This window comes from Impatiens glandulifera, chromosome 2, assembly GCF_907164915.1.
Source record: "Impatiens glandulifera chromosome 2, dImpGla2.1, whole genome shotgun sequence".
Lineage (NCBI taxonomy): Eukaryota > Viridiplantae > Streptophyta > Magnoliopsida > Ericales > Balsaminaceae > Impatiens > Impatiens glandulifera.
In genome coordinates this window covers 2,730,173-2,740,756 of record NC_061863.1, presented here as the reverse complement: position 1 = coordinate 2,740,756, position 10,584 = coordinate 2,730,173, and the positions used below count along the sequence as shown (strand labels likewise).

The 10,584-nt window shown below is 29.8% G+C and overlaps 2 protein-coding genes across 3 annotated transcripts; one reads left to right on the top strand and one right to left on the bottom strand.

The window, feature by feature from the left end:
- The first annotated feature begins 2,078 nt into the window (after nt 1-2,078).
- Nucleotides 2,079-5,442, top strand: LOC124926388. 2 transcript variants are annotated; one of them, XM_047466601.1, is made up of 3 exons: nt 2,079-2,449; nt 3,080-4,625; nt 4,717-5,442. In XM_047466601.1, the coding sequence occupies exons 1-3, from the start codon at nt 2,173-2,175 to the stop codon at nt 4,901-4,903; spliced, it is 2,010 nt and encodes a 669-aa protein (XP_047322557.1). In that variant the 5' UTR covers nt 2,079-2,172; the 3' UTR covers nt 4,904-5,442. The 2 variants fall into 2 exon arrangements, with proteins under 2 accessions (XP_047322557.1, XP_047322556.1); XM_047466600.1 differs by having other exon boundaries at nt 2,080-2,449; nt 3,077-4,625.
- A 3,386-nt stretch (nt 5,443-8,828) lies between these two features.
- Nucleotides 8,829-10,284, bottom strand: LOC124926648. Its single transcript, XM_047466918.1, has one exon. The coding sequence runs from the start codon at nt 10,079-10,081 to the stop codon at nt 9,191-9,193; it is 891 nt and encodes a 296-aa protein (XP_047322874.1). The 5' UTR covers nt 10,082-10,284; the 3' UTR covers nt 8,829-9,190.
- Between the last annotated feature and the right edge of the window lie 300 nt (nt 10,285-10,584).

The following is a 10,584-nucleotide window of genomic DNA, read 5'->3' as shown; positions in this document are numbered from 1 at the left end:
AGACATTTGTAAAAGTAGACTCGAAACTCTGACATTGTAGATTGGGTCACCTCAATTATAGGAGCCTTCAAGACATGAAATCTCAAGGTTTGATGATAGGACTGTCAACTATCAAAATAGAAATAGATATGTGTGCTTACGTTGTCTAATAGGAAAACAACACAAACAGAAGTAGTCTAGGAAAAATAAATGGAGAGCTACAAGAAAACTCCAACTACCAATAGTGGTAAAATGTACATACTACTCTATATGGATGGTTTTAGTATAAAAACTTGGGCTTACTCTTCCATGAAAAATAAAAAATATTTGTTTATTTTAAATGTTTCAAGTTAATAGTTGAGAAAGACATTAAAGAACATATAGTTTGTCTTCAAACAGATAGAGGTGGTGAGTTCATCTCTAATGAATTTAATTCATTTTGTGAAAATACAAGAATTAAAAGGCAACTTAATATAGTTTACACACCCCAAACAAAATGGGGTAGTGTAAAGAAGAAATATAATTATGATGATTTCAGTTATGAGTGTATTATCTAGCAAGCATAATTCTAAATAATTTTGAATAGAGGATGTTTCATGGTGCAATAATGTAATGAATAAGAGTTATACAAATTCAATTAAGGAGAAAAACTCTAGAAGAAGTTTGAAAAAATGTGAAGACATTTATAAGTCACTTGAGGATATTTGTTTGTTTTTCTCATATCCTCATTTCAAAACAAATGAGAAAGAAATTAGATGACAAGAGCCATATATGTATCTTTCTATGAGTGAAGAATTCAACTGATTGTATAATCCAGTTACATAAAAGATTATTATAAGTAAAAGATGTATTTTATGAAGAAAATAAATGTTGGAATTGTAAGAATGATACACAAGAATTTGAGAAAGAGGCAAAATGGAAGAGTAAAAAATATCATTTCGCTAGTCGATACAACATTTGTTTGAAGAGTAAAAAATACGTTGATCATATTCTTTTTCAGTGTGACATTATCAAGAACAATGTGGGTTCTTCTGCATAACCTCCTTAATTTTTAATGGGATATGCCAACAAATATCGTCGACTTTGGGGTCATATGTAATGAATGGAGTTTTATTAACAACATTGTGAACGACTGAAAAACAAAATAGAAGAGTTTTCGAAGGAAAAAATTATAAGTACGATTCTCTCAAAGGATTAATGTTACTTGTGACGCGTTCACCTTAATCCAAAAAAGAGGCTTGTATGTGATGAGATTTTTTCGACCCTATTGGTATTTAAACCAATTTAAAAAGTTTACGTTATTTTTCTTTTTTTATTGATTTGTTTTTTGAGAAATAATAAAGAGCTGGAACCAAAAAAATGACATTTTAAAAATATATATTATTATTTATATATATAATTAAATATAAAAATAATTTATACTAAAAAAATTAATATTAGTGAATCAATTGAATAATTTATTTATTTGAATAATCACATAATAACTTATTTTCAAATATAAATTCATTTTAATTTTATAAAATCATTAAATTGAAATAATTTAAAAATTAGTAAAATCTTAATATCTTACCTTTAATAATAAGAAGAAGAATCTAACTAATTTCAGTGTTTACATAAATCCGGTTAGTTATTATTACTTATAATCTTAAAATTGTACCATTTTAATAATTAAAGTTGATATTTTAATCATTATGTGATCCTATGTCCAATATGGCTACTTGTTTATTGTCTTTTCTTCAATTTATATATTTTTTTTATAATTTTAAAAGATTATAATATTTTTCAATTTAAATATATAAATAATTAACATATTTTAATAATAAAATTAAATAAAGAGAATATCAGTTTAAATTTAATATTTCAATTAATACAATAAATAAATATAATATTTTTAGAGCCATATTATTTGCTCCAAATGTTTCCACTTTTTGACTTGTATAATTACACTCTAATTTAGCGAATTATTCACATATTTGTAAGCACTATTAATTAAAAAAAATGTAAAAAAATGGCTTATTTAATACGGCAGATAGACTGATAAAGTCACCATCGTCGTCAATGAGAGAGTGAGTAGTATAGTGGGTGGGGGGAATAAGGGTATATATATATATAGAGAGAGAGGGGGAGGGAAATCGCGTTTTTCTATCGTGCGTTTACCTCCACAGTCGTCGATCAGTAATCTCTTCGTGAAGAATGAACAGCAGTAGTACCGGTGGTGTGATTCCGCCGTCACTGGCGGAGCCACAGTACGAGAACGCAAAGATTTCGGTATGGTGGGATATAGAGAACTGTCAGGTACCAAAAACATCAGATCCTCATTCTATCGCTCAGAATATAACATCAGCTCTTGTAAAGATGAATTACTGTGGACCTGTTTCAATATCTGCATATGGAGACACCACTCGCTTACCAGGATCTGTTCAAGAAGCATTAAACAGCACTGGAATCGCTCTCAATCATGTACCTGCCGGTATATTTTCTATTGCATAATCTCATTTCTTTCAACTGTTTGTTTTCCGATGCTTTCAGACGACCTCGATTTTCGATTTCTAACTTTGATTCAGAAATCACGGTCAATCTCTATGTTTATCTCTAACTAATGTTCAATTTCAATTTCGGATTCACTACTTTGAAGTTGGAACCCTAGGGTGTATAACACGCATGATATGTAGTTGATTATCTTCATAATTGATGTAGCTCTCACTTCGTCAATCCTTTAGATTCAGAAATAACGGTCAATCTCTATATGTTTATCTCTGAACTAATATGCAATTTCAATTTTGGATTCACTACTTTGGAACCCTAGGGTGTATAACACGCATGATATGTAGTTGTTTATCTTCATCATTGATGTAGTTCACTCTTTTAGATTCAGAAATCATGCTCAATCTCTGTGATTATCTAACTCAATTTCAATGTTGGATTCATATTTGGAATCCTAAGGTTCTTCAGAATGTGTTGCTTTATTAGGTTTATGATGTGTATGAATGAATTATCTACTTCAGTTGTTTAATTTGACTTTGTCTTCTTCATCGATACTTTTATATTGAACAATTCTTTTGGTTTCTAAGCAAAGTATATCTGAATTTGATTGCAGCAGCTAAAGATGCTAGTGACAAGAAAATTCTGGTGGATATGTTATTCTGGGCGGTGGACAATCCTGCCCCTGCTAATTATCTACTAATTTCCGGTGATCGAGACTTCTCCAATGCTCTACATCAGCTGCGAATGAGGCGATACAATATTCTACTAGCACAACCTAAGAATGCATCCCAACCGCTTGTTGCTGCTGCAAAAAGTGTTTGGCTATGGACCACACTTTTTGCTGGTGGCTTACCTCTATCAAACGGTGAAACTTCTCATCTAATCCAAACCCACTCAAACTATGTTTCAAATACAGATAGGCCTAAAACCCCTGAGATGAACCATGTAACTGATTCCCAACCAAATGTAAGAACATTTGATACCAAACAGAAAGGGAAGCAGATTTGGAAGAATGCAAACCAAACCAATATACCAAGGAGTTCAAGTACACCAATAACCGCGCAAGATTTTCAAGACAATTCCCAAATCCCCTTAACTACTCCCACTATGAATCCCGACCTTCCATGGGCAAACAACAACAATCCTCATAGCACATACCAGAATCATCTTCCTCAAAACCTTAGGCCAAATGGCATCAATACACAAGTTTTTCATTCTATTCCGGCTAGACCTAGTGGGCCAAACTTTACCTCTGATCCTCACTCCCATGCTTATCATTCTCTTCCGGTTAGACCTAGTGGGCCTAGCTTTACTTCCGCTCTTCCAGCTAGACCTAGCGGGCCAAACTTTACTTCTGATCCTCACACCCATGGTTTTCATTCTCTTCCAGCTAGACCTAGTGGTCCAAACTTTACTTCCGATCCTCACTCCCATGCTTATCATTCTGCTCCTGGTAGACCTGGCGGCCCCAATTTTACTTCTGATCCAAACAACCATGCTTTTCATTCTCTTCCGGGTAGGCCTAATGGGCCAAACTTCACCTCCGATCCTCGAAACCGTGCTATTCCATCTAGACCTAATGGGCCAAATATGAATACCGGTCCTTTACCCGATGTTGGTAGACTAAACATTTCTGGAAATCCTAACAGACCTAATTTTCAACAAAGGAGTGGATTCGAGCCAGTAAACAACTATGTTAACCAGATGCATAAGACATCTTCTTTTAAACAACAAGATTCTCCGAAAAAGAACAGTTGTCAATCATCTTCTTCTGCATCAACGGATGCATATAAGTATCCTGACACAAAACCACTGGAGAATGTCCAAGGCCTGATTGGTATTGTTTTACTTGCATTGGACACACTAAGAACCGAAAAGATTATGCCAACAGAACCAAATATAGCTGGTTGCATCCAATATATAGATGGAAACAGAAACCAAAATATTGATGTTAAGAAAGCCCTAGAGAGTTCTGTCGAGAAGCAGTTTGTTGTAAAGAAGTATTTAGGTACTTTACAATTCTATGTTGGTAAAAACGATCAATTATGGAATTGTGTGAATCCAATGGGTGGGAATCAGTATCCAAACACAACATGGAATGAGATTCAGAAATTCTTATTATCATTTGATGGAAGATCAGCAATAATGGCTTCCGAATCCAAGTTAGCCTTTCTTCTCATTGAGCCATTTTTGAAAAATTGTATTTTTTTTTGTAATTGATACCAATTAGTTGTTGTATAATAACTGCATCAGGTATGAAGCGGCGACTATTATAAAAAGAATCTGCCTGAAAGAGCTTTCTCTTGGCGAGATACTTCACATTATACAACTGATGGTTCATACAAAGAAATGGATCACACATAATCCATCGGGATGGCAACCTCTTAACATCAAACTTGTTGAGAATAATGTGACAGGTGGTGCTCAAACCTTTATGTGAGTTTTGGTAAACCCCCTATTAGAATCTAGAATTTAGTGTACTAAAAAAATCGGGCCGAAATGAATTGAACAGTTCTTCGAATGTGACAAAATTATGGAATTAGGGTTTCATGTACAATGAGTAGATGAAGAGAATCTTGAAATTTGGTGGATAAGAAAAAAAATTGGAACATTATTATCATTTCAAAATTATAGGGAAAAAAAGGGTAATATTTTTTTTCCCAATTTATGATATTTGATGAGCTTCAGTTAGTACTGGAGTTAGTTTGCAGCTGCAGTGAGCATATATTATCCTGGTCAATAAAGAAGACTTGGGGAAGGCTATGAAAACAGAGCTTCATATGAGATGTAAGTTCGTCAGAATTATGAATCAATTTGTGTTGGTATCTTTGATTTTAGGGGTTTTTTTTTATAATTGTTTGTGTACTTTTTACAGTAAGGATGATTTATATATGCTCTTGTTATTAGTAGAAAATATTTGTAATTTTCTATGACAAAGTAATTGATTGCAATTTCCAAATGATAAATGTGTTAATTGTTCTTAATTCTTTTACTTTTTATGATATTGAGCAATGATTTGCTTGATATATATGGATAGTGGTAGGGTTGTCAAATTATAAATTGTCTCGCAACTATTTTCGATTCGAATTATCCTCTTACGGAGCGGTTTTCTTTCGGTTTGATCGGTAATTGATCGAGTTGTATTTGTGTTTCTTGTCTCAATCTCACCATATTCTACTATGACCGTCGAAGTAAAATTTCCAAAAAAGAAAAAAAAATGATTTTTAGGGGATGGTAAATGTTATTTATATGAGTATTTTGTTATTTGGTTGTAACCATTTTTGTTTAATCTTGCACCTATCATTTCTTCAGTAATACAATTACAAAATACTATATAAATGTAAAATCATCTTTATAATAATATTTTTTAACTTATTAGTATTATTTATTTTTAATATTATTAAAAATAAATGAATTTAATATTATAATTTTATTATCAAAATTTATACTTATAAAAATAATGATAATTTATTAATTATTTGTATAATTTAATTAAATGGATCATTGTTGAACTATATAATACATTAGATTTTATTCTCTATATTTTTTTTGTTTAATTTAATTACTTTTTAAATGATTTATTTTAAGTTTTTTAATTGCTTTAAAAAAATATTATTTCAATTTTTTATTTGATATGAAATTTAATAATATATTTTGAGTTTGTCAAAATAAAATTTAACTATAGTTTTTATATAATCATTATTATTTACTATTATTTTATAATAAAATTTAACATGTATAATGAGATTTTAAATTAATTTTATAATAAATATTTTAATAAAAGATTAATAATTTAACACTATATTTTATCTTTTATGTTTTTGAATTTTTTAAATTATTATTATAAATATATATATATATATATATAATTACATTTATATTTTAAATAATTAATAAATATTTATTATTTTAATTTATAATCTTATAAATATATTTTTCTTAAACAAAAAATTATAATATTATGTTATTATTGTTAAATAATAATTGATATTATTAGAAGAAGAAAAGTAATAATACTATTTAAAAAAATATATATTATTGAATAAAAAACTAGAATAAAACAAATTTCAAAGAATAATAATATTAAAAAATTCAAACTCATATTTTTTACTTTAATTAATTAAAATAATAAAATAATCTTGTATTTATACTAATTAAAAAATACAATTAAGATTTGAGTCTTGAATTTTGAACGTTTGTAGACGACTCAAATATCAAACTTTTAGTAACGTTTTCTTTTTTCAAAATTATATGTCATGTCCTTTTCTATTCAGCTTATTCAAAAATGGGCTGAGAAACATTAAAGTCCAAGTCACCACTTCTCAGACAGACCATGAGATTAAATCACAATTTCTAGGTGACTGACCTCTATTTAGTAAAAACACTCAAATGGACAAAATTTTAATAGTTGAAAGTTTCGTATAACTAAAATCAAACACGAAAAACGATTCATTTAACTTGATTAATAAATAAGTCAAAATTAAATAGACTTAAAATGGCTCTAAAGATTCTGCCACCTCAATTTAAAAAAAAAAAAATAGGATTTTATGTTTTCACTCATTCTTTTTTTTAAATTTTCTATTAAAGGATTTGTGATTTAACTTTATTATATTTTTTTGTGTGTTTATTTTAGTCTAAAATAGATATATGATATTAATGTCTTTTTAATCTAAAATAGAGATTGCGATATTAATTACCTTGAATTAAATTGGGTTAAGTTCGAGAGTTAATCGGATCAATTAGTTCAATCGAATCAAATTCAGATCAATTTCTTTTGTAAAAAATACTATAAAAAAATTTATGCTTTAATTTTATTTTTTTTTGTGTGTTTATGTCATTTTAGTCTAAAATAAAGTAATGTGATATCGATCCATCAAATTAAATTGGATTGAGTTTCAGTTGAATCATATCAGTTAGTTTAATCCAATCGAATTCAGGTCAAGTTCAATCATCTATTGATTATCAATCCAACTTAATAGGCTAGCAAATGGCTTAATTAATAATTATATTATTTTTGTATGCCTTTTATAGTTTTATATGAGATTCCTAGCTTGAGCCTTGAAGTCATGACTCTCTTTAGGCCTCACTTAAAATTAAGATGCTTTTAGTTGGGATAGAAAATGACCTTTAAAATATAAACATGTTATTTAAAATGATAAAAAATTATTATTTAATATTCTAAAATATTATAAAAATAAAGTATCAATAAATCATTGATAAGTTAAACAATGTATAGATTTTATAAATAATATAGTGATTTCCTATCTATCAATTACTTAACTTTATAGTAATAAAAATATTTTAATCATATTTGTATATTTGTTTTTAAAAAATGATTTATCGAGTTAAAATGAAAGTTGCAAATTCTATAATCAAACACGAGGATTTCAGATCCTCTGCTCCGTTTACTTCACTCAGGGAATGGAAAAATGGACAAAACAATAAAAAAAAAATAATTTAATAACTGTTTTGCCCCTCCCCAGAGAGAACAGCGACCCGAGGATCCCAATAATTGACTATAAATGTTACAATTAAACTTAAAAGTTAGAACATGTAATTGAGATTTGACTAATCTTATGCGTATAAAAAAAAGAGTTCATGGCAAGAATGTCGTGCACATACGACGAAATATTGAAATTTAATGAACGAAAGGAAAGGGCACCCAACATTCATTTAAGTTTAATAAGTTTCACTTTATGTTGTTACAATGTTTTAACTCATGCATCTTATGTCAATTTATGAGATGTTTCACCACAAAATTGACATTAGCCTCAAATGTTTCATCCCTTAGAAAAACTATTTTTTTTTCCAAAAAAATGTGTTTTTCCTAATTTATAAGCATTCTATCTTCTTTCTTTACTAGTTTGACTACATCAATCTATTTACCAGTATTATTCCACTAAACTAAGAATCAACTGCCCATCATATAATGAGCTTGTTTGATTCAGTTTATAAGTTCGAATAAGTCACAATTGAATAAGTATCTTTTACGAATAAACTTTATCAGCAAATAAGAAAGATAAACTAAAAAAAATTAACTTATCAAACAAATAAGTTGAATACTATTAAACATATATCATTACATTCTACATTGGAATTTTATCAATTAGTTTTTGCTTTTTAACTTTCTTCCTAATGATCAGTTCTTAATACAACAGTAAAATTGTCATATTTACTAGTGTTTTCAGATAATCCAACATTTAAAAACAAAACCAATTTTCTTGAAGAAAGATAACATTTTTCATGTCCTTGGAGGAGAAAGATTGGAAAAACACCCATCTATGAAACAATCAATTTGTTTGGATTTTTTGGGCAATCAACAGTAGTCAAACACCATCTACGTGAAAAACTTGCTAAAGTACAATAAAAAAAACATCATTTATACTATTGATACCTTTTTTTCCTGTTTCATTCATCATCCAGAAACAATCAAATTGATAATAATAAAAAAAAACCATCAATCTTTCACACATTTCTTAACCCAACAAGAATCCAGCAAAAAATATCAACAACTATTCGGAAGAGAATGAGAAATAAAAGATTTTTTGAAACCATCATCAATGTACTTAATCTTCTTCTACAGGGATATGATGTTATGTACCCATGATAGGAACACCCATACAAACAGCTGAATCAACACTAAACTAGTTCAAGAACGTCAAGTAAGATTCACACACCTTTCTTTTTCTTGAATTCTCGAATTCTTGATCCCAGATTCTTCAAGTTCCTACTGCTGCTGTTGCTGCTGCTGCTTGTTGTCTGCAGGAGGAACAACCGAGAATTTTCCATTGTTGCTCACGCGAGCAAACGAAGAAGAGACATTACTAATCGTCTTCATTCTCTCATGATTACCAGTTCCTAGTATCTTTTCTTTCTCTCTTAACCCAACAGCATTCAATCTTGCAGAAACCTCATTTGCAGCCTCCATTTTAATATGTTCCATAGCACTACTAATACTACCAAATCTCTGATTCTTCTCCTTAATGAATCCATTACCATTACTACCAGAAGCAGAGTTTTCAGCCACAGATACCATATGGTCTTTCCTTTTCATCTTCATCTTCTCTTTCACAACAAGACCTGCAAAATGATCGAGTGTTTCCCTAGCTCTCTTCCTCGTTAAAGCCGCCTCCTTCGACCTCTTCTCCGATTCCATCCTCAATGTTGCCGCCGCTTTAGTAATGTTAACAGTCGCAATCTTAGCAGCAGCTAGCAAAACTTTCGCCGATTTCTTATCAAACTCCCTGTAACTTCTTCCATCTCCATCGATTGTTACCTTCTTCAAGCTGAAAACACTTAACCTAGGGCTGACACAGAGAGGACAAACGTAGGAAGGATTAACAGGCTTTGAGATAACACAGTGAGAATGAGAGTTTGAGTAACATTTAGAACAGGTGATGAAATCGTTCGATGATGGAGGGGGAGGGCGATCGTAAACGAAGAAACAAGTAGGGCAGAAAGATTGAGTATGGAAGAGAAGAACGCAACAGGTACAGAGGCGGCGTAACATTCCTTGATGACGGATATGATGGAGTAATATCTTCTCTTCTACGTTACAGTGACTGCAGATGTCTTTCTTAGGGATCGGAGGAAGAGAATCTTGTTTCAACATCATCATGATCTTTGATTTTGCTTACATCAAACGGAAATCGGGTGTTTTTGGATGAAATAAGATATGGGTTGTCTCATTGAAGATGCATTCACATATGGGTTTTGATTCTTCGAAACGAAACTCTGTGTGAAATGAGGAGGAGGAGGGGAAGAATGAATGAGAGAAAACTAGGGTTTTGGATATTGATTTTGCAAAGCTAGAAGAGAAGAAGAGAAGAGTAAGGCTGTCTTACCTAGCTTCCAAACCAAACGGGGATCTAATTTTTATTATACTAAATAATTATCACTACATTTTTATTTTTAAAATTTAAAATTATTTAATTTTATAATTAAAAAATAAATATAACTAGAAAATAAAAATTAATAAATATAAGAAAATTAATCAAATTTGTTCATAAAAATTCAAACTCTAACTTATTTGTTATAACAAATTTTATTTTGTAAAAAAAATTAAAATTTAATTGTTAAAAAATATTAATTATTTTTTTTTTTTATAAACTCATTTAGAGT